General features: G+C 34.8%; 1 protein-coding gene across 1 annotated transcript in view; it reads right to left on the reverse strand.

Moving 5' to 3' along the window:
- PEX7 (peroxisomal biogenesis factor 7) overlaps positions 1–24165 on the reverse strand; it is an 85534-nt gene that overhangs the window by 35501 nt on the left and 25868 nt on the right. The window contains exons 6-8 of the mRNA XM_007452047.1: positions 17084–17190; positions 15326–15439; positions 14021–14076 (exon numbers count right to left, since the gene is read on the reverse strand). Coding sequence (XP_007452109.1) covers positions 14021–14076; positions 15326–15439; positions 17084–17190 — 277 coding nt within the window. The remainder of the gene's footprint in view (positions 1–14020; positions 14077–15325; positions 15440–17083; positions 17191–24165) is intronic.

Below are 24165 nucleotides of genomic sequence, written 5' to 3' on the forward strand. Positions count from 1 at the left end.
CATATAATATACTATCTGCTGAGCTACCTAAAAATAAACTACAGACAACATGACTTGAGTCTTTTAGTGATTCTGCTTGTTTTCAGCAATTTCGATCAGAAATATAAGAGCCCTAGGCTTACAAGATGTTTTCAGGTATCAAGTAACATAAAAAGACTGGAAATAGAAGATCTAAGTTCAAGTTGGCTCTATGTGACATCAGCCAGTCTTTCTCTCTCTCTGAGTCAATTGTCTTCTGGATAAAATGAGCACACGCCCCACAGCAGTGTGGTGTGAAAATATAAGTTAGACCCAGATAACCAAAACTAAGAAGTTAAATGTAAGAACAGATATTGATGTGGAAGGATTTTCGGCATAATAAAGACTCATCTTCTCTTGGCCCTATCCCACTCAGTGTTCCGACTGCCTGAAATCCAATCCAATCGGGGCACTTCTGACACTGGAGGAAGGGGAGCCAATTCCTAACTGTAGGGACTGTCATTGCCATTGCAGGACCTTATGCCTAGTCCCTGCCCACCAAATGCCAGTATTGTCTTCCACCATTGCCACAAAATCAAATATGTCCCCACTAAGAATTACTGAAGGTGTAACTTAAAGTGTAACTAGGAAAACATACACGTTAAGCCTTAAGCCCTTTTACCTCCATATAAATAAATGGCTGAGAATGTTCTTCTAGAAGCCCATGGAGACAATGTGAAAGTTCTAGAAATCTAAGATGCACTGAAGGGAAAAAACATTCTGCCAAGGGGGCAGAAAGCCCCTGAAAGGAGAGGAGGTAGAGAATGCTTAAGTAAAGTTTACCTTTCCTTTCTAGACATTTTTCAATGAAAATGTACAGAATGTACAGAAGTTTTTAAAAAATCAATAATTATTAAGATAGCAATAGATAGCATCTATTAAGATAGATGAGCTGGATGCGCACATCTCTTCCCGACCCCATGCTTACTGACATCATATCACACAGGTAGCTTGATACTGCCCTGGTGGAGGTATTGACACCACTGAACTCCTATCTCAAACACTACACATCAGGCTCCCCCCCCACCCACCTAAAGAGCTGGTTGTTAAATATCTATCAGCACACCACTGGTCAGCCCTCACTGTGTTTTATGTTGAATAATAAATTGTTAGTAAACTCAAATGGTGTCATTCATTATCAGGTCTACACACAAGAGAAGCACTGATAAAATACTCTTACCTTGTATTTATATTTTTAGAACTCAGAGCTAGAACTATGAATGTAAAAGTTATGTACTGGAGAACATGTTGACAGAAAGTTTCACACTTGTCACTAAGAAACCGAACTCCAAGGAGGCAGGGGCCAACAAAAGGCCAGGTTGAGGCTGCCTGTTTTGTTGTCGTAAAATAAAAATTATCTTACCCTTGAAGACTAGAGCTGAAATGGGCCTCAACCCCACAGAGATGCTCTCTGTCACCATCCATTCTGGCGATAATAATAATGACTATAGTAGCAAACACTTATATAGCATTTACTATGTGCCAGAATTTGTGTATATTAACTCACCTAATCCTCACAGTAATCTTAATGCAGTAGGTACTATCGTTATCTCCATCTTACAGATGAGGACATTGAGCCACACAGTTTTAAAATAACTTGTTCAAGCTTATACAGAGAGTTAAAGGCAGTCTGGCTTCATAGTCTGTGGCCCTAACTCCTGTGTTACCCGGGAATGTGCCAACCCACAGTTGGTCCCTTCAACATGTATCTTTCATTACCCCACATCTATTTTTGTGACTACATATCTCCCACTACGCCAACACAACTGACATGCGCGGGGTTCCTTTGTGTGCTTCTATTTCTCTTTAAGCCTTTGCTTTTATCATTTCCTCAGCAAGATATTCCAAACTGTCTACCACAATGGCTGACAGATAACAGCCATTCTGTAAAATATGCCTGAATTTTAAAACAGAGTACAGCTGTATCATTTTATATCCAAAAAGGAGCTTATCAGTTGAGTTGGAAACATTAAAATTGCTGGTATGGGCAAAGAGTCTCACATCATACAAACTGTAGATGAGCACAGTTTGAAAACACTGGAATTAAAATTCACTTCATATTTTTCTTGCCAAAGAAAAATCTGTAAGTCTAAAAATAACCCTGCTATTTGGTTTATTATTACCAAAGACCACTGATTTTAAAATGTTTTAAAGGTTAGAATATTTATAAAAGTATCATGAAACAGAAGAGTGTTACTCTGTTTGAGGCTAAGCTAATTGTTTTAGCTTTAGCAATTTATGAAAGCTATATTTTTATCTGAGAAATATTTGCTACAACATGGAAGAGACAAAATGTTCTTCCTAATGAAGAAACATAATTATAGCAGCTTTTATTTTTGTTTGGCTGTCATATATACCTGGTTTCTTGATTTCTGCCTGTGTTTATGAAATGATCTACTTGGTATAAAACCAAACACTAGCATTTAGAACTCAAACCATACTTAGGTGTGGCTGATACAGCAAACACGGCTTGACAGAAGCAGCAGTAACCTAATGGAAAGTACATCGGAAGAAAGATAATATGCTAAAACCTATGATGATAACATTCATAAAAGAATGGAAATAATCCACTCTGAAATATTTTAAATTTAGTACTATCTTCAGTGAAGTTTAGAAAGAACCAATGTCTATTTTTACAGAATATACTGCCCATCAGCTGAAGAGAGTTCTGATATATTTTCCAAAAGGTTGGAATTTTTATTTAACCTAAACCATACAAAATAATTTCAAATCTGTTTTATACATTACTTTCTAGATCTTTATTACTTACTTGATGAAGCATAATGAACTACTATACAAGTAAAGGACTTAAAGATTTTCCCTATTAGATATGATAATAGATCCATGTAAAAAAATATGGAATTTGCAATTTATAAAACTAAAATATCCATCATAGTGTCGGTTTTGATATAATGCCCACCATATAAACTATTTTAAAAGCTTAAAAAAATAAACAAAATATAAATTAGCAAGTAAGTGAAAACTTATATTTGAAGAGTTTACATTACAAAAACTAGCCATACAGAATCTAGAGTGATATCTGTATAATTATCAGTGCTAAAAACTAAACAGGTTACTGTTGGTCTTATGTCTCAAATCTTTTTTGTTTTAAAATAATTTTTCTGCTACTAAAAATATCATCAATCCACTGAGATTTAAAATTCTTCAGAGGATAAATTTAACTCATATCACATGGTGTAAAAATCTACCCAAAATGCACCTTCTCTGACCTTTCTAATGAGTGGTCACCACACAAAAGTAATGAGAGACTAAACTCACACAAGGCATTAGTACAATTAAAAGTCGTATTTTCAACATGTGATGAGAGGTACAAATATGCATACATATACACATACATTCAAAAATTAAAGTTTTTCAAATCATTTTTTTCTTTTCTCTATTCATTTTCCTTTGCATAAGAAAGTCTTTGATAATCCTACATTGGAATATACGATTAGTAGCCCCAGTTACATTTAGTATGAAGATGGAACAGTAATAGTAGCTATAATGTATGTTAAAATTAAAATCCTATTTCTGGAAGTAAAATGATGTCGCTTCTATATACTGCCAGTGAAGCAATTTGGTTTAAGTTTTCTTACTCCACTTCATACTGGGAAAATGTTTACCAATTTTGTAGGAAAGAAGGAGAACTCCAGGTTTCAGACTTGACTAGAGATACTGTTCTCATTAACTGAGACAAATAATGTAGATAAATAAGCAAGCCTTGCAGAGGGAAGGAAGGGAAGAAATAAAGAGCTCTCGGTGTGAGATGCTTGTTTGGACACTAGGTGCCTGAATCCAGCATTGAGCTGAATAAGCACGCCTGAAGCTCTCAACAGAGGTCAGAGCTGGAAGAGGGGGTTGGGCATTATCACTTAGAATGGACATGTAAAAAAGTACTAAACCAGAGTCTGCCAAGTTTAAGGGGGAGAGAAAGATTCCATGATGAAGTACAAAAAGGAAGGGTCAGGGAAGATGAGAAAAAAAAAAAAAGAACATGGAATCCCTGGGGTAAGGTGTTTCAAGAAGGAAGGTGTGATCAACAATTTGAAATACAGCAGCGAGGTCCAGTATGACAGGTCCTGACAAGTGGACTGGATGTGGTATTACTGAGGTCAATGATGGCTTTTGTCAGAACAATTTCAGTAAAGAAGTGTGGCTAAAGCCAGCTGTGGGCTTAGGAGTAAATGGACATATAGCCATAAGTGCCTAGGACTATACGCTTTCAAGGGTCTACAAAAATGTCTAAGAGCTGAAAATTAAAATCAATTTTTAATTAAGTGTATATAAATTAACATTATTAACTGATAAGTTTTGTATTAAACATTTCATTCCATTTGAAAACAATTTTTAAGTTAGAGTTTTTCACTTCACAAAAATTCCTAAGTAAGCATAATTGCCAAGAAATCATAATCAATCATAAGTGAGCCACTCACTGCCAAATGACTTCAAAAGCCAAAGTCTAAAAATCTTTTCAAGATTATTAGCCCTGCTTAATCAGTGATGTGGATCCATTTTATAGATTCAAATGATATAGGGTAAGACCTCCAAGCAGAGCACCCTAGGACTGCAGAGCTTTTATGGCCTTGGTGAATGGAGCTTAAGGCGACACTAAAAGCTTGGCTAAGAAGGAAAGAAAAGTTAAAGGAAAATACAGGATAAAGGAAGAAGTTACAGGCTGAGGAGAAAGTCAGTAGAGAGTTGGAGACTGAGGATATAACAGAGAGAAGAGGTAATTTAATGGAACAAAGTGCTGAAGGACACAGAAGTGTATGGGGTTAAGAGCACTCATGTGCAAGACTTCTGAATAGCAGAGGAGGAATGGATAGGTAGAGATTTAAATAAGTTTACAGGCTTGCAGTGAAAATAGATAATCTGTGCTTGCATCCTACAATTTTTTTTTTAAAGAGAGAGATAAGGTTGTTTGCTGAAAGTGCAGGGGATAGGGTTGGCGGGGCGGGGGGGTGGCGGTTCAAGTATGTTCTCTTATGCAGTTCTTATAATCACCTTGCAAGCTTATGAGGATATTACTAATTCCATTTTACATAGTAAAGAAACCTGAACTCTAAGTTATATAGAAAAATTGCCTATTTGAAGTCTTTTTCACCTATGTTTAAGATGTCATATTACCTAATTATAATCTCAATTTTTCCAAATGCTTACAAATCTAGCTGTGATGTTTTCGATCTTGTAGTATGTCACAGAACCATGACCTAAGCCATCTCTCTCTCCCCAGAAGCACTAAACATCTATCCCCCCAAACTCCAGTCTTGCTCAGAATTCAGGAAAGAATCAAAGCCTAATTCTTAAAAGTGGAGAGAAAAAATCTATAAAAATACTGAATCACTATGTTGTACACCTGAAACTAACATAATATTATAAATCAACTATACTTCAATAAAAAGTGGAGGGAATATTAAGACGCTGAGCCAAAAATTGTAATGATTTCTGAGCATAGTTAGGTACCTACAAGATTTTAGAGTACTGCAGTTTGCATTCAAAAGCCCAGTTTTAACATATTCCTGAGTTAAACCTACATCAACAAAGGTAAGGCATTTCCCAACTGGGTGTTTTAGGATACTTAAGTATATAGATAAAACAGGGAGTGGTCAGTAGAATTAAGATCATAATGACAATTCTGAAAAGAAAGAATAAGTAGTCACTAGGTTTTCCCCTTTGATTAGAAACAGAACAGTGAAATGGATGTAAGATGTCAAAAGATTAATGCTCCCACCTCAGTTGTCAAGACTTTGGCAATCAGCTTTAAACACCAGAAAAGACTTTGAAATCCGAGAACTAGATTCTATATTCGGAAATCCCTTTTGAGCCCACAGGCGACACTATGTAAGAGAGAAGATTCCAAGTTCACTCACTCTTCATCTTGCTCAGCCTACCTGGAGGATCTCACATTACTGGCCATCCACATCTGGTTGATATCCTCACCGGCAGTTTCTCTGACATACTGCATGTTCTGGGGTCTCCTCCTGTTTTGGGTGGGCTGTTCCCTTCTTCCTTCCAACATTAATTCCCTCCTGAAGATAGTTTTTTTGTTTTGTTTTGGTTTGGTTTTTTTGCTTTTCTTTCTCTAAACTTATCCCCCTTTGATTGATGCATTCCTATGGACCAAACCATCAGTAAGTTAATGGTCTTCAAAGCCATATTTACAGCCCTAACCTCCAGCCAATGATCTAGCTCCAGAGATGCACTTTGGAAAAGACTGGAGTGGGTGGTGAACAACTGATAAGTTTTCTTCCTGTCTGCCAGGTTGCCATTTTTTGGCTCCCATGCTGAAAATTCTATAATCATTCCATACTATTTTATACAGACTATTAAAGAAAAAAACTTGTTATGGTACCCTTTTAATTGAGAGCTGGAAGACAGTGTGATTATACTTCCCAGTTTGTCTGCCTGCTTGCATTGGATCAGTCAAAACAACCAAGTTAGAGCATGTAATTTCTCCCAAGGCATTGTTGTAATTTATTGTTATTCTACACTAACAAAGTTACATAGCTTCTGCCATATCAAATACTGACTCAGAAGTAAAGGGGAGAGGAATTCTGGGTAGTTTGAAGCAATGAGGCCATGTACATCCAAACCTCTTAGTGTATCCTCACAAAAACCAATTCAGAACAACAAAAAGAACAAATAAAACTACATAAAACTCAGGCTTCAACATATCCAAACTTGTAATTACATGTAAAAAAACAAAACAAAACAAAAAAATCCCCCAGAATCCCAATGTGCATTCTCCCATGTTCCAGATCTAAGCTTTATTGGACAGCAAGGGCAATTTAGGAAAAACTGAATAGAACAGAGAAGAGCTAGGATAAGGTCTAAAACTGATTTAGAGCTACCACCAGAAAGAAAAAGCCCATCCTATGAGGGAAAATACTGAAAAAAGCCTAGCATAGAGTAGAGTACAGATTTTAAAGTACATAGGACACAAGGAGTTATTTTAGGAAGTTAATAGTTTAAAGGGAAAAGAGGATTAAAAGGAAGCAAACAATCCCAAACCATCAATCCTGTACATGGATATGCAGAACCACATAAAGTCTTAATCTATTTTTAAAAAAACATAAAAATAAAATGGATACCATAAACTCAAACATTTCACCTGACAAAAGACCACCTCAAAAAAATAAATAGCAAAGTGTAAGAAAAACTGTAATATAACATTCTAAACTGAATTAATATCTCTAGACAAGCGTCTGGGGACAGGAAGGAAAAATAATTGACCTAGATCAGTGTAGTATAATGAGAAATATATTTGATCTTGGTCTGCAGTTCCTGGCACAGAGCTCCTAAAACCCCTGGAAGTTCCTGAATGATAGGAATGTCTTCTGTTATTCATAAGGAGTCCCTTTGGAACACACCTGAGTTTATGCTAATGAGGTGACTTAGGATGGAGTCCTTACATAGTCTCATGTGATTAGAGGGCTGGAATTTTCAGCTCTATAAAAACTCTTGAACAAGGTTTGATGAGCTTCAAGGTTGGTGAACTTACCCATGTGCTGGCAGGGTGGGGCACTCCAATTCCATACAGACAGAAGCTCCTGCACTCAGGACTCTTCCAGACCTCACCCTCTGTACCTCTTCATCTGGCTGTTCATTTTTATCCTTTATAATATCTTTTACAATAAACTAGTACACATAGTGAATGTTTCCCTGAGCTTTGTGAGCTATTCTAGCAAATTATCAAACCTGAGGAGGGGCTCTTGGGAACCCCAATTTACAGCTAGTCAGTCAGAAGTACAGGTGACAATCTAGGCTTGCAATTTGCATCTGAAGTAAGGGCAGTCTAGTGGAACTGAGCTCTTAATCTGTGGGATCTGATGTTATCTCCAGGTAGATAGATTAGAATTGAGTTAACTTTGTAGGACACACCATTGGTGTCTGCTGAGAATTAGAGAATTTCTTGGTGTGGGAAAATTCCACAAACATCTGGTGTCGGAAGTATAGAGCTTTCCCCTTACAATCAAGAATTCAAAAACAAAGAAAAGAAGTGGACAAAAACAGGAAAAAGTGAAATAGAGCTAACTGGACACAAGAAAGAAATAGAAGAAAAAAGGCAAATTCATATCAGAAATGAAGACAAAATTACATGGTGCTCAAAGAATAAATTTATACAAAAATATAAGGACATCAAAGACAGGAGAAAAATAACCAAGGAATGAAAATGAGACTAAAAACGTATCAGAGAGAAAGCATCTGATATAGAAGACAAGTAAGAGAGATTCAATTTATGTTTAACTGGAGTCCCTATAGGAAAGAAATGTAAATCAAGGAGTTCATGTTCAGCTAAGCTATCCTTCAAGCATCGAGACTACAGAGAAATAATTTTAAATATGCGAGAGCTCCTGAGAAGTCTGTACCCATGAGCCCTTCTTGAGGAATTTACTAGAATATAAACTTCATCAAACTAAAACATGATGAGGAAATTTTAGCAAAAAGATTGATGATGAGCATTTAATATATTTAGTCATGTACCTAAGATGAAAACAAAATTGGAAACGAGTGGAAGAATAATATATAATATGATATGTATTACATGTTATATGTGGTATGCTCTAACAAAATATAAATAAAACAACTCAAAATTTGATGCAAAAGGGAGGGTAAAAAAAAGGAAGGTAAAATAAGTTCATCAGTTATTGTACATGCAGTAAGTAGGAGCTAAAATAAATACCATTAAAAACTCACAAACCAGATAATAAATGGTTAAATTTTTTGAAAAACAAGGGACTAATGATAAGGATAGCATTAAATCTGTATATTGCTTTGGGTTGTATGGACAATTTAACAATAGTAATTCTTCCAATCCATGAGCACAGAATATCTCTCCATTTCTTTGTGTCTTCTTTAATTTCTTTCATTAATTTCTTGTAGTTTTCAATGAACAGGTACTTCAACCCCTATATTAAATTTACTCCTAAGTATTTTATTCTTTTTGATGCAATTGTAAGTGGGGTTATTTTCTTAATTTCTCTTTCTGATAGTTCATTATTAGTATATGGAAGTACAACAGATTTTTGTGTACTGATTTTATATCCTGCAACTTTACTGAATTTATTAGTTCTAACATTCTTTATGGAGTCTTTAGGGTTTTCTAGATACAATATCATGTCATCTGCAAATAATGACAATTTTACTTCTTCCTTTCCAATCTGAGTGCCTTTTATTTCTTTTTCTTATTTAATAGCTCTGACTAGGACTTCCAATATTATGTTGAAAAAAAGTGGCAAGAGTGGGCACCTTTGTCTTGTTCCTGATTTTAGAGGAAAAACTTTTAGCTTTTTTACTATTGAGTTTGATGGCCATTCCAATGGCATTTTTCACAGAATAAAACAAACAATCCTAAAATTTGTATGGAACCACAAAAGACCCTGAATAGCAAAAGTAATCTTGAGAAAGAAGAACAAAACTGGAGGCATCATGCTCCCTGATTTCAAACTATATTACAAAGCTATGGTAATTAGAACAGTATGGTACTGGTATTGTAAAAAGAAACAGGTAGGACTACACCAAACTGAAAAGCTTCTGCACAGTAAAGGAAACCATCAACAAAATGAAAAGGTGACCTACTGAATGGGAGGAAATATTTAAAAATCATATATCTGATGAAGGGCTAATATCCAAAATATATAAAGAATTCACACAACTCAATAGCAAAAAACCAAACTATCCAATTTTAATAATGGACAGAAGATCAGAACAGACATTTTTCCAAAGAAGACATAGAGAGGGCCAACAGGTACATGAAAAGTTGCTCAACATCATTAATCTAGGGAAATGCAAATCAAAACTACAATAGCTGTTATCAAAATGATAAAAAAAAATGACAAGAAATAGTAAGTGTTGGAAAGGATGTGGAGAAAAACGGAACCCTTGTGCACTGTTGGTGGGAATGCAAATTGGTGAGGCCACTATGGAAAACAGTACAGATGTTCCTCAAAAATCTTAAAATAGAATACCATATGATCCAACAATTCCACTTCTGGGTATTTATCTGAAGAAAACAAAAACATTAACACAAAAAGATATATGTATCCCCATGTTCCTTGCAGCACTATTTACAACAGTCAAAATATGGAAACAAACAAAGTGTCCATCAACAGACGAATGGATAAAGAAATTGTGGCCTATGTATACAATGGAATATTATTCAGTCATAACGAAAGAATGAAATTGTGCCATTTGCAACAACATGGATGGAAAAAAACAAAAACAAAACAAAACAGAAAACAAGTTCACAGAACAGAAGATTGGTGGTTGCCAGAGGCAGCAGATGGGGAGAAGGAGAAGTGGGTGAACTGTTTGGGGTGGGTTTTTTTTAAGTTTAGATAAAACAAAATAAAGGGAATAAAAGCATTACAAAATTTATAAGACCAAAGGAAACCAGTGAAACAAAGAAAAAAACTTACCTAAATATAAATTTTTTAATAAAAGATCAAAAAAAACCCCCAAAGCACAACAAAAAAATACACCACACACAGAAACAATGAACAGAACATAACACACATAATAATCATAACATAAAATAATATGACAGACTTGTTATCAAACATATTTTTTATCAAGAAATATGAATAGGTTAAACTTGCATATTATAATAAAAAGATTTTTGATTTAGCTTGCCAAGCAAAACCCAAATATATGCTCTGTATGAAAGACATACCAGAAACAACATGGTTCAAAAAAAATAAAAGTATGGAAAAAGGTATACCTGGAAGATGGGAATAGTATGAAAGCAGAGGCAATGATACTAATAAGAGATAAAGCATAATTAAAACTAAAAAGCAATTAGCTGTGTCAAAGAAAGAGTCTCTTTGATGGTAAAAAGTCTCAGTTCACTAATGTATGTTGAAAATATCTATGCACCAAATAATACAGCATATGGCTTTATGAACTCAAAACTAGAAGAGATTCAGGGAGACATAGATAGAAACCCACTGATAATAGGAGATTTTAACATTCCATTCTCAGTACAAAATGGATTAAGTGGACCAAAAATAAGAAAGGATACAGAAGATCCAAATAACATAATCAATTAGTAGAGCTTATGGTTATATATTTAACTTTACAATGTGATAACAGACAATATACCTTCTTCTCAATTGCATATGTAACATTCACAAAAATTGATCATTTATTAGGTTCTCCTCCACAAAAAAACAACATATTCCATAAAACAGAATGATTAATAACAGTGTTCTCTGATCACAGTAAAACTAGAAATTATTAACAAATTTTCAAAAATTAAAAGGCACTTTCATATGGAAATTAAATAACTTCCTACTAAACAACTTTTGGGAGAAAGATGAAATACAAATAGAAGTTACACATTTTTTTAATGATAATGAAAAAAATTATATATCAGAATTTATGAGTTACAACTGAAATGAAAACTAGAAGAAAATTCATAGCCTTAAACACTTTATTAACAAAATGAAACAATAAAAATAAGTAAATTCCCAGATCAAAAGCTGGAAAAAGAAAGTAAGCCAAAAGAAAGTATCAAGAAGGAAATAAAGATAAAAGCAGTAATTAATGAGGTACTGAATAGAAAAACAGTAGTTCTCATTCATAAATCAAAATCTTGTATGCTGAAGAAAAAATAACAAAATAAACATGCCATTAGATAACTTAAAGTAGGAATTACATATATACAAAATCAGAAATGACAATAGTGAAATAACCATTGAATCAGAAGAAATTATAAAGTCATGACTCTACAGACATCCATATAAATAAATGTGAAAACCTATAAGCAAAGGATGATTTCCTAAACTCTCATTAGAGATAGAAAGTTTAAACAGACAAATTTCCATAGAAGAAATAAAGTTATCAAGAAGTACTCCACAAAAAGAACCATGCCCGGATGGTTTCACAGGGAAAATCTACCAATGCTTCAGAAACCAAATACCCTCCGTGTTGCACAAATTGTTCCAGAGCTTAGAAAATGTAGAAAAACTTCTTAATTCTTTTTTATGAAGCAATTAAAACATTGATACAGAAACCAAAAATTTAAAAAAAGAAACAGAAAAAAAACCCTATATGAACCCTGTGTGGTGTGGGATCAGAATAAGGGGTATGATTAGAGGTACACATACACATATAAGTCAATATCACCTTCAAATATTGATGTAAAAGCTCTAAATAAAATATTAGCAGGCAAAATCCACCACCACAGTAAGATAACGATACACAAAGAACAAGAGGGATTTAGTCTAAGAATGCAAGGTTGGTTCAATCCATTAATATAATACATTATACTAATAGCTCAAAAAAAAAATCATGATCATCTCCATAGATGCTGAAAAAGCCTTCAACAAAACTTAAGATCAATTCCTGACTCTAAAAAAAAAACACTCAAGAAAACTGGAGTTGATGCATACTTTCTTAGCATGATAAATAAATATATACACTTTGTCTTAAAGTCAGTATCTTACTTTTAACAAGGAAACACTAGAGGCATTTTTACTAATCCAAGAATTAAGACATCCTCTATAACACTATTTAACACTGTAATATAGGTATTTGCCAATGCAATTAGATAAATCAGTTAGGGGCATCAGAATTGGAATTGAAGATGTCAGACTATATTTATAGATGATATGATCACAAACTTGGAAAACCCTAAAGAATCAATGATCTTGGGGCTTCTCTGGTGGCATAATGGTTAAGAATCTGCCTGCCAATGCAGGGGTCGGGTCATGGGTTCGAGCCCTGCTCTGGGAAGATCCCACATGCCACAGAGCAACTAAGCCCGTGCACCACAACTACTGAGCCTGAGCTCTAGAGCCCACATGCCACAACTACTGAAGTCTGAGTGGCAAGAGCCCGTGCTCCGCAACAAGAGAAGCCACCACAATGAGAAGCCCATGCACCGCAGCGAAGAGTAGCCCCCACTCGCCACAACTAAAAGAAAGCCCGCGCACAGCAACGAGGACCCAACACAGCCAAAAATAAAATTAATTTATTAATTAACTAAAAAAAAAGAATCAACAATCTTTAGATGGTAGAGAAACAGGGAGTCTCAAACACTGCTGCTTGGAATGGAAACTGGTATATTCCTTATGGACAGGAATTTGGTAATATCTAACAAAACTATATATATTTTACCTTTTAATCCAGCAATCGCACATCTGGGAATATATTCTGAAGCTAATTCTCTAGTGATGTGAATGTATGTACTTACAAGGTTATTGTTCATTGTGATGTGAATGTATGTACTTACAAGGTTATTGTTCATTGTGGCACTGTTTATTTATAAAATATTTGTAACAAGCTAAATGCCCATATGTAGGAAACTAGTTGAATAAACTATAGTACATCTACATAATGAAGTATTATGCAGAATGAAAAAGATCTCTATGAACTGATATACAGTGATTTCTAAACTACTTTCTGAGAATTCTAGGGTAGCAAATATATTGTGAATAATAAGGATCAGGAGTTTTAAATCTGGAAAAGGAGAAAAAGTAGAATGAACCCTGTGTGGTATGGGATCAGAACTGGGGGTATGATTAGAGATACACATACACATATTAATACATAGATATACACACATACACAGTCATATATATATATTCACAAACATACATACACTCATGCTGATTTTTTTCATATATAACAATCTTAGCCTTAAGATTCACATAATTAGACTGAAGAAATAAAATTTCGTAATTTTTAAAATTTTAATTTAAAAGATACTGGCTATTCAATTTATAGCACAGGAAGATCTTACGAGGAACAACTGTCAGGAAAAAAGGCTTTTAAACAGAGCAATCAAGCTAACCTTTAAATAGTAAAGAATTTACTCATATATGTGGCCAGATCATAAAAACAAAAATATAATATTAATCTCAATGGCAAATACTCTTATGTGCCCAGCTCAGATTATTTTTATATTAGTAAGATAACATATCACCCTTCAGAAAAGCTGCAAAGAGGCAAATGGTACTTTGTATTTCACAATGAAACATATCAAAAGCCACTGTACCTTACAGTAAAATCATAGGAGCAAGAGGCCAACACGGAAGCATGAAATGGTGAAAACTACAAAAAAAAACACAAAAAAACCTTTTTGAGGTTAACTGTAATTATAACATGCTACCTCATAAGGTCATTCCCATGAACATTATAATAAAGGTCATCTAACTTAACCAATGTGGTGAATACATATTATGATTGCTATTAGCATAAGTATCAAATAAACATTTAAATGTTAAAAGTTTTAAAATAATTTTTGTGTTCTTTGTATATCACATCTAATGAAAATGATATCAAGGTCAAAAGCTGCAAATTTAAAGACAAGTAGTATTTAGTAATAAACATGTTTTACCAGGCTGCCCATTGCAATTTTATTTCTTCCATGTTTTTCTTACCAGTACTTTAATAGTTATACACACATAATATAATTACATTTGAATGCTCTTCATAATTTGCAAAATACTTTCACTACATTACCCTATTTCATTCTCAGAAGCACTGTGAAATATATATAGAAAACATTTTTTAACTACTAAAACCTGTGTGCCATGAAAAAAAAATCAGGGCACTGTGTCTCATATGTTGAGTTGTAACCAGTAAAATTTAAACTATTAACTACAATTTAGAATCTTAAAAATAGGAATAACATAATTATCTTAATGAAAAGATCAAAAAGGTACCTTTTTATCCTTAATGTAAAAAACAAAGAATGAAATTGGGAAATGTCCTTTAATAAGATGTTTTCCACAGTGACTTAGCAAAATTTACCTAAATAAAAGCTGGGAAACTAACTTAAGTCACCTTATGCCTGACAAATTTGAGGGGATCAGCAGAAAAAAGTTACCTCATCCTCTGCTGTTTAGAAAGTGGAAAACTGTCTCTACCCTAAACTTCTGAGAACATTCATATATACAATCATGTTAGGGAAAATAAAGAATTAACTCTCTCTCTGTGCAAGTTTCAACAAAATAAAGAAATCTTCCCACTGAATGAAAAATTGTAAAGAATATAATACTAAAAGTAAATTACTATAGTTAAAAAATATTAAAAGTAATAGTAGAATGGGGATGACAGAATGAGAAAAACATTTTTATTTAATCCTAAGTACTGCTTGACTACATTATTACAATTCATTCAATAATTATTCCAGTATTTTACCCAATTTTAGCTTTCAATATTCATTATCATTCATTGGATAACAAAAACATGCATAAAAAAGCATCAATAACCCATCCCCTAAACACCTTTAATATATACTTCATTAAATATATTTATATTTTTGTTCTATGTATAAAAAGAAAAGATAAAAACTTACTTTCACTCTCCTAATAGCATAGGTGTGACCAAGAAGTTCAAATACTGGTTGTCGTACATTCCTCAAGTCCCAGCCTCTCAAACTACAATCAACTGCCCCTGTCACCAGCAAATTCTGAAAACAATTCAGAGAAAAGTAAAGTGTGACATCTTTGCAATTAAGCAGTACCCAAGCTTTCCTACTACAAACAGTGTCTATTTTCTGGTATTTATTTAATCTGATCCCAGGAGTCATTCTTGAAAAGTTATATAACATTATAGAAAGGAGTCAAAATATAAATCAAAAAGCAAAAATTAGTAGGACTTGAGAGAAAAGGAACTCAATATGCTTTAGGCATATGATGGAACACTGTACACAACAGAAAAAGGCATAGGCTCAAACAGCATTGTAGATTTTCCAATCTACTTTTAGGAATATTAATAAGAACATAAGATTTTAAAAATTATACCTGACAAATGAGCCCACCCTTCTTTTCAGCATCCTCTGAGGTTTCTACCAAGCATTAAAAGGCAAGAGGCCTGCTAATTTACAAATATTTGAAAAAAGTATAAATTAAATTTTTATGTTTTTCTAATTCTAAGTCAATCACTGCTCTCAACTCTCATGGGCCATGTCTTAATATAATATGTAACACTATCTGAGAATTTATGCAGAAAGTGGTAAGTCTCCTATCTAGTCAGGTTTTATAAATTCTGCTATCTAGAACCCTAGGTGAACCCAGAGTTCATGGCTCAAGAGGCCAAGAGCTGCGTCCACACTCAGCCCCATTCCACATCAACCAGGGCAGTAATCCATTGTCTGAACATTTTTGGCTTCAATATAAGCTCATCTGAAAAAAAGCTGCAATGATTTAAAAAAAATTTTTTTAACTACTCTCAAGTATATATCAGCAACTTTTTTAGAATTCCCAAAAGTATAACACACAGTCCACAATTTCATTTTCCTATTTGGAAAATTCATGAGAGAGATTTGAACTGTAGTCATCAGCACTGAAAATTTTATTAAAATCAAGTATTATTTTGAATATGTTCTATATTTTTAAATCTATTTTATTTCTTTCTATTTAAAGAACTCAGCTGATACAATGTTCTCTTAACCTTCACTGATTACTTTAAAAGTGGGAAAAACAAGGCATATGTTATACTTATTTGTCATAGTCAACAGACTACTTCAGGTACATAAATACATTTAAACAGCATATCAACACATATTTAATCCATTTCTATTTCTAATTCATATGCTCATATGTTTAGCTGAAGCTCTGCAAAAAGTTACAAATGGACACTGCTATCTTACAGAAACATGAAGCTTGGTTAGGCTTATAAGGGAAGATAAAACAGAAAATTCTAAAAACTGATGGACTGTCAAATTAAAAATCAAGTTACAAATAGTTCAGCAGCCTCACTAGCAAAAGGAACAAAAAATGAAAGCAAAAGATGATACAAACTGGCAGGGTTAAGAGCAATAAAGTAAAAAATTACGTAAGTTGTAAAGCAGTTTCCCAAATAAACAAGTAAGGCTGCACTATTGAACTTTTGAGAATTTCTGTTTCTTATTCAGCCTGTTTTATGTGCACTTAAATCCAATTAATGCTAATGCAGGTCACTCACAATCATCAATTAGAAACAAAACGGACTGAATTTAACTTAATGGTCCATAAACACTATCAAAGTCCACATAAACAAAGATAAAATAAAATCTAAAACATTTCAACATTAGGAAGGGCTCAGCAGCTCAGGATAGAACCAGACAAGGTACCTCATTGTATTTACACCAGTCACAACTCAGAATTTCTGCCTGATGTGCTGGAACAACAGTTCTGACTCCTGTTGTCTTCACATCCCAAATTCTCAAAGTCTGATCACCTGGTGAAAGAGGAAGACTTGATCACTTTCCATCACACCACTTGGATACTCGGTACCCATGACTACAAGTCAGGGGAAAACACACCACTTTCACTATCAGGATACTGCCACCTATATATCATATACACAAATACATTGCTTTTGTTCTATAATAATGCATAAGACCTACTAAAAGTGATGAACTACAAAAAAAAGGCACAATGATAATGTGTTTAGATCTACGCAAAGCAGGAAAATCTAAATCTCACACTAAGACAAACATAGCAGTGATTAAACACACACCCAATGCATTTTTCTTCAGGATAGGAAAAGGCCCTGAAAATCTTTGTTTCTTGTAAATAAAGTTAGCACCCTATACCAGCATATTCTCTAAGAAACAAAATGGTAATAGTTTTACTGTTAAATGTGTGCAAAATCTACCAAGTTGAAACGGATAATTTTCAAATCTTAGCTTTTACATTTATTACATTTTAAAGGGCCATCCAAAGGTATATTTTTCACCTTGGAAAAAACAAGTTGAGAAAATTTGTCATTATACTCTGAATTACTACAAAAATGATTATACTCTGAATTATTATACTCTGAATTACTCTGATTACTACACATAATAGTCTAATTACTACAAAAATGATTTATATCACAAAGCTGCACAAAGTCAACCCTGATTAAGTGTTTTACATGCTGTTTGCCTTCAATTTTGTAAACTATGAGGAAATAACAATGACCAGATGAAAAACCATGAATATACGTATACCTACATCAAAATTAAATTACAAACAATAACTGATCGTGTGAGAAAGCTAGTTCAGCTTAATGAAAAAAAAACAAAAACAATGTGATGGCAGGCATAGTCTTGATTCCATTTAGTAGTTGTGTGACCCTGCAGAAGTTATATAATATCTCTGAGACTGATTCCTCATTTCTAAAAAAGAAACAGAATGACTACATGCAGGATGGTATAAGAATTTAGTGTAACAAAGTTTCTGTAAATCGTTAGCGTGGTCTCTAGAATATAGTCGATACGCTAATATGTGGTATATAAAAATGCTAAATTTTAAAAATTTCCTTTAGTTACCTACATACAATTTCCTATCATCCCAATTCTAAATCATATGTCATTTACCTAAGTTCAAGAGTTTTAGACCATTTTTTTCTGATTTCTTTGCAAGTTGTTTAAGAAAGATAAGAATGAAATTGCTGGTGGTAATGAAATGTAGAAGTTAAGAATGGGGGTTTTGGAGCTCCAGAGCTTGGTTCTAATCCAGCTCAATCATTTGGTAGCTGTTGACGTTTAGTCAAGTTACTTAACATCCTGGATTCTTACCTTCCTCACCTATGATAAAATATCCGTCTTATACAGACCCACAGACGTGAAGGACAAATTAGTGGTCACCAGTGGGGTGAGAGAGGGCAGAGGGGCAATATAGGGGTAGGGGATTAAGAGGTACAAGCTATTAGGCATAAAATAAGCTACAAGGATATATTGTACAACACAGGGAATATAGCCAATATTTTATAATAATTATAAATGGTGTATAACCTTTAAAAATCGTGAATCACTATATTGTACACCTGCAACTTATGTAACATTGTACCTCAACTATACTTCAAAAAAAACAACAAAAACAAATCTGCCTTATAAAGTTGAAATGAGATAAAGTTTTAAAAATAAAATAACAAAACATAACCATGATTAGAAGTCATTCCTGTCCCTATTAATAACATGAATAAATAATAGCTAATATTTATTGAGTGCTTACTATATGCCAAATGCTGGTCAGCATTTTACATGTACAGTCAGTCCTCCATATTCGTGGGTTCCAAATCTGTGAATTCAACCAACCATGGGCCAAAAATATTCAGGAAAAAAAAATTCCAGAAAGTTCCAAAAAGCAAAACTTGAATTTGCTGTGCTGGCAACTATTTACACAGCATTTACATTGTATTAGGTATTTTAAATAATTTGGGGATGATTTAAAGTATACAGGAGGATATGCATAGATTATGTGCAAATATGATGACAATTTATACAAGGGACTTGAGCATCTAGGGATTTTGATATCCTGAGAGGGTCCTGGAGCCAATCCCCAACAGATACCAAGAGATGAATATATTAACTTTAAAAACATCACAACAAGTGAGGTAAAAATTTTGATAACATAAAAAGTAATTTTTGTAGTAATTTACAAATGAGGAAACTGAAGCACATGGAGCTGAAGTCAGCCAGCAGAGAAGAAACAAAGGAATCAGGGCCTAGAATCAGAACCCAGGCTGCCTGGCTTCCTAGCCTGCGTGAACTATAACTACACAACGTTGCCCCCTAATGCTGTCGAAGGAGAAGTGCCACGTGATCAATGTTGGCGAAACCTTGAGCAATTATTCTTTTAATTTATACATTAATTATTTTATAAATTGGGGAAATTTTTAATAGACACACACACATAACATTCTGTCATATTTGCCCCACAATGATTTTAGAAGTAAAAGTAACAAAACACAACAGATAGCATTGAAACCTCTACTGTATTTCCAACCCCATTCCCCACCCTCCTTGCCCAAGGCTACCACAATCCTGAATTCGGTATATGCATCCCCGTAGGTTGTGTTTTGGTAATACTTCTACAACATTTTTATGTATTGATAAATATGTACTATTGTTTGTGTGTGAGATTAAAATTTTTTTATATTTAAAAAGCACCATCCTCCTACTTTACAAAAGGGTGAAAACCACTCTGATAGAAGAGAGTGACTAACGTTTTTGAATCTAGCCAAGGACAGTGGGGATGAGACGGAATGATGAGTTTGAAAGTACCAAACGGAAATGGTTCAGAATTGGTATAGACTAGAACTCCCAAAATTTCAGGGGTCCTAATTATAATCACTGTCTGTGGTCTAGCCACCAGTCAGTAGAATTTCTTTCAGAAGTCTAAGTAGCTTTGATTAAATGATCTTTCATGACTTTCCCTAACCTTCAGAGTTTACAGCAGGGTGGTGTGGATGTCCAGAGTTGGGTCTGCCCAGCAATACCCTTCCAGGAACAGCACCCTCTCTTCACCATGTGATTCTAGAAAGACCTATGGCTCAACACAATCGACTGGCCAAGGACAGGTCTAAGCAAGACCAGTCATACTATCTCATTTTCTGCCCCTGCCACAGCTGACAGGTCTAAAGTATCTACTTGGGATTTTTCTGAAGCATAACTGAAAAAATAATGTCAGTCCCTCTCTCACAGTAGAATTTACAGGTTATAAAATTGAGAAGCTGCTGGTGGTCCTGTGTTTCACTGTATGGAGAAAGCCGGCCTACAGAGTCAAGTCAACAAGCAGAGAAAAGTCCAGGTTAGAGTCAGAGAATGTGTCCGGGGGTCATTTAAGCATCCCTTCCCCTTCTGGGGTTGCTTTTCAACAAATTCTACAAAGACCTAAGATTGCTCAAGTTCTATCACCTATAGGCAAAGGCGAGCCCTTATCATCATGGAAGCAGTGAATGGAATTCACCTGAAGCTTCAAACTCTATAAAGCCTAGCCCCAGGGAAAAAGATTTGATTTGGCACAAGCCTTCCACTAAAACATAGGAAATGCCTAAATGATGTATACTTTCAAAAATTTATATGTAATATCAGGTCTGAAATCATAAAGTCTGCTATAACCATGACTAAGCTTTGTTTAAAGTTCAATGAGCTTGTGTTCATCCTAATAATTACATTCCTAATAATTACATTTTATGGGTGTATGTGAATGCTTTCAAGTACCAAAATATTACAATAAATGTGGACTAGGAGATTAAGAAACAACTAGTTAATTCTAGCAACAATATGCATGAATCTCACAAAACATAATGTTGAGCAAAAGAAACTAGACATGAAAATATAAAAACAGGTAACATTAATCTATGCTATTACAAGGCAGTTCAGTAGTCACCCTCGGGTGGGGGGGTGGGTAATGACTGGAAGGATGTGAGGGAGGCCTCTGGGATGCTCTGTTTCTTGATCTGGGTGCTGGTACACAGATGTGTTCATTGTGAAAATTCATCACATGCTTAAGATTATGCACTGTTCTGTATGTGTATTATATAATATATTGTTATATTATGTATATAATATACCTTATATATGTGTATTTCAAATTACTCTGGGACAATATTTTGGTTCTTCACCATCATATTCAAGCAATGCTTTTTAAAAACACCATGGCTTTGGTTGTCCCCTCTTGCAGTTAACTTAAAGGGCACAAAAAAGTGAGAACTGCTCTGAATGAGCTGAGAATTCCACTTCTGCTGCACACATTCGTCACTTCCTCCTCATCACTTTGTTTTCCAGGTAGGAGAGGGACCTTCTGGCCCACTAGTACCAGGACTCATTAAACTCTTTTAGCCACCAGGACATCTATATCTATATATTTTTCAAATTGTATTTTCCAGACAACTGGCCTTTCATTGTCAGCCAGATGTGATAGTGCCATAGAACCACCTGAATTACCAGCTTCTCTTATCAGTTGCAGACTTGCCACTGGCAGCAGAACCAGTGAATTTAAGTGCAGAATATGGTATAGGATGTGCTGGGTACTATTATGTCTAATTCAAGTTGCAGCGTTAAGAAACTGGGTAAGGAGAATAAGTGTAAACAGTGAATCTGAAACTGTGAAGTGAAATGAGTAGAAAAAGGATGCATATTGGGCCCAAATAATTTATTTGAAATGCCAGATGCCTATCAGATGTAATATGACTTTTTTCTTAGAGTAGAATGATTTTTTTTTTAACTACTGGACTCCACATATTCAGGCATGGCTATGATTTATGCAATTATATGGGGTCTGTAATAGCAGTAATTTAGTTTTCATGGTTCAAAAGAAAGTTACTTCATATTAATCCTCTTTATGTAAAGAGCTCAAATATTCTTCCCTTTCATCTCATATAATTTAGAAATATGAGTTCTGTACTAATACAACTTTCATGAACTAAACAAAACCAATGGCCTTAGAGAACTCTGCTAAGGAAGATCTAAATCTCTATATATTCCTCCCTTTTGGTCTGTCTTAACTTAGCTAATGATATATTTAGGTCTAGATTTGCAAATACCATACAACTTTGAAGGTGACCAGATTCTTGGAAAAACTCAAATGCTATATTCGCATATACTATCTTAAAATATAAACTGTTATAAGCAGTTGAAAGACATAATTAGCTATACATGTGCCACAGGATTCGACATAAAACTACGTCTTGACTGCCTATCATATAAACGTCTACCATTTGTAATATTTGTGAAGAAAAATATTTTACAGTACTGGGTTTCTCAACCATGAATTCTGCAGTTGAAACTATTTTTATGCAAAGATTATGGTATGTTTTATGGCAAGCTCTTGTCTGTAAGCAAGAAGACAAAGTAGGAGAATTAATTGATAAAGACCATAATATAACTCAAACTATAACCGACAAAACTGAGGAAAAAAACGAAAGAGTTCTCAATCTAAGGAAACCACTTCCTCTCTGAATTCAGCACTGAAACCATTCTGTCGTTTTTTTTTTTTAAAGAGATGAGTATATTTCTATTAAAACAAACATGCAATTTCCATTACATCAACAGAAATAAGCTATTTATTTAGGCATCTTAAACAGAGTGACACCACAGACTAGTACAGTGCTTTCCAAATTAGGCTGATCACTAGACTCAGCTGCGGTGATTAAAAAATATACTTCTGGGGCTTCCCTGGTGGTGCAGTGGTTAAGAATCCACCTGCCAATGCAGGGGACACGGGTTCGAGCCCTGGTCCGGGAAGATCCCACATGCTGTGGAACAACTAAGCCCGTGCGCCACGACTACTGAGTCTGCAAGCCACAACTACTGAAGCCCACGCACCTAGAGCCCGTGCTCTGCAACAAGAGAAGCCACCGCAATGAGAAGCCTGCACACCACAATGAAGAGTAGCCCCTGCTCACTGCAAATAAAGAAAGCCTGTGCACAGCGAGGAAGACCCAACATAGCCAAAAATAAATAAACACATACATACATACATACACTTCTCAGAGGTATCTGATTCAGTAGGACTAAGATGAAGGCTAGAATTCTGTTGTTTTTTCAAGATTCCCAATGACTCTGTTGTTGGGCCAGGTTTCAGGATCACTGGACTAGTATGTTACTACACAAGCATGCATTCCAGATTCTACCTGGAGGAAGTTACAATAAAACTCCATTCTCAGAGTTTTAGTTTCTAGACAAGCACTGTCTTAATCCTTACAGCACATATGTATGCAAAGGCCATTCAGATCTTCCTCAAATACGCCCTGCTCTCTCCACATCCCCTCCCTCTGCTTCCCACTTCTCAGCTCCTAACTCTTACTTGTTCATAAGGTAGCAGTTGAAACACTATTTCCTCAGAGAAGCTTCTCTGACCAGCCAACTTTGACAAGCTCAAGAATCCTTCGTTACGTTTCCACAGAATTCTGAGCACACAGGTTAATCATAGGAGTCACCACTCAGAGAGCCCTTACTCTGTGCCAAGCACTGTCCTAAGCCTTTTGCTCATACCAATCCACTTAATCCTCATCAAAACTCCATGATGTGGGTATTATTATCACCCTTATTTTTTAAATGAGGAATGAAGAGACAGAAGTTAAGTAGCATGACCAAAGTCACGTTAACAGTGGTGAAAGCGGAATTTGACCACAGGGAGGCTGGCTGCAGAGTCCATGTCCCTAACCACTGTGCTGTGCCCTCGTCCTCAAAGAGCTTCATGCTCCTTACCATTATTGTTGCTAGGCTTTTTCTTAGCATCTCTCTTTCCCACTGGACTATACACTCACTGTATCTTCAGTGCCCAGACACAGGTGGACATTCACTAAATATCTGACTGACTCACTGACAATGTCCCTGTCAACAATCAAAATTAACCTTAAATATGTTTTTAAAATTCTGGTAAGATGGTTATTCCCATATATTATATAATAATAATCAAAAAATTTTAGTGTTTGCTTGTG

Source organism: Lipotes vexillifer, unplaced genomic scaffold, assembly GCF_000442215.2.
Source record: "Lipotes vexillifer unplaced genomic scaffold, Lipotes_vexillifer_v1.1 scaffold16, whole genome shotgun sequence".
NCBI classification, from domain to species: domain Eukaryota; kingdom Metazoa; phylum Chordata; class Mammalia; order Artiodactyla; family Lipotidae; genus Lipotes; species Lipotes vexillifer.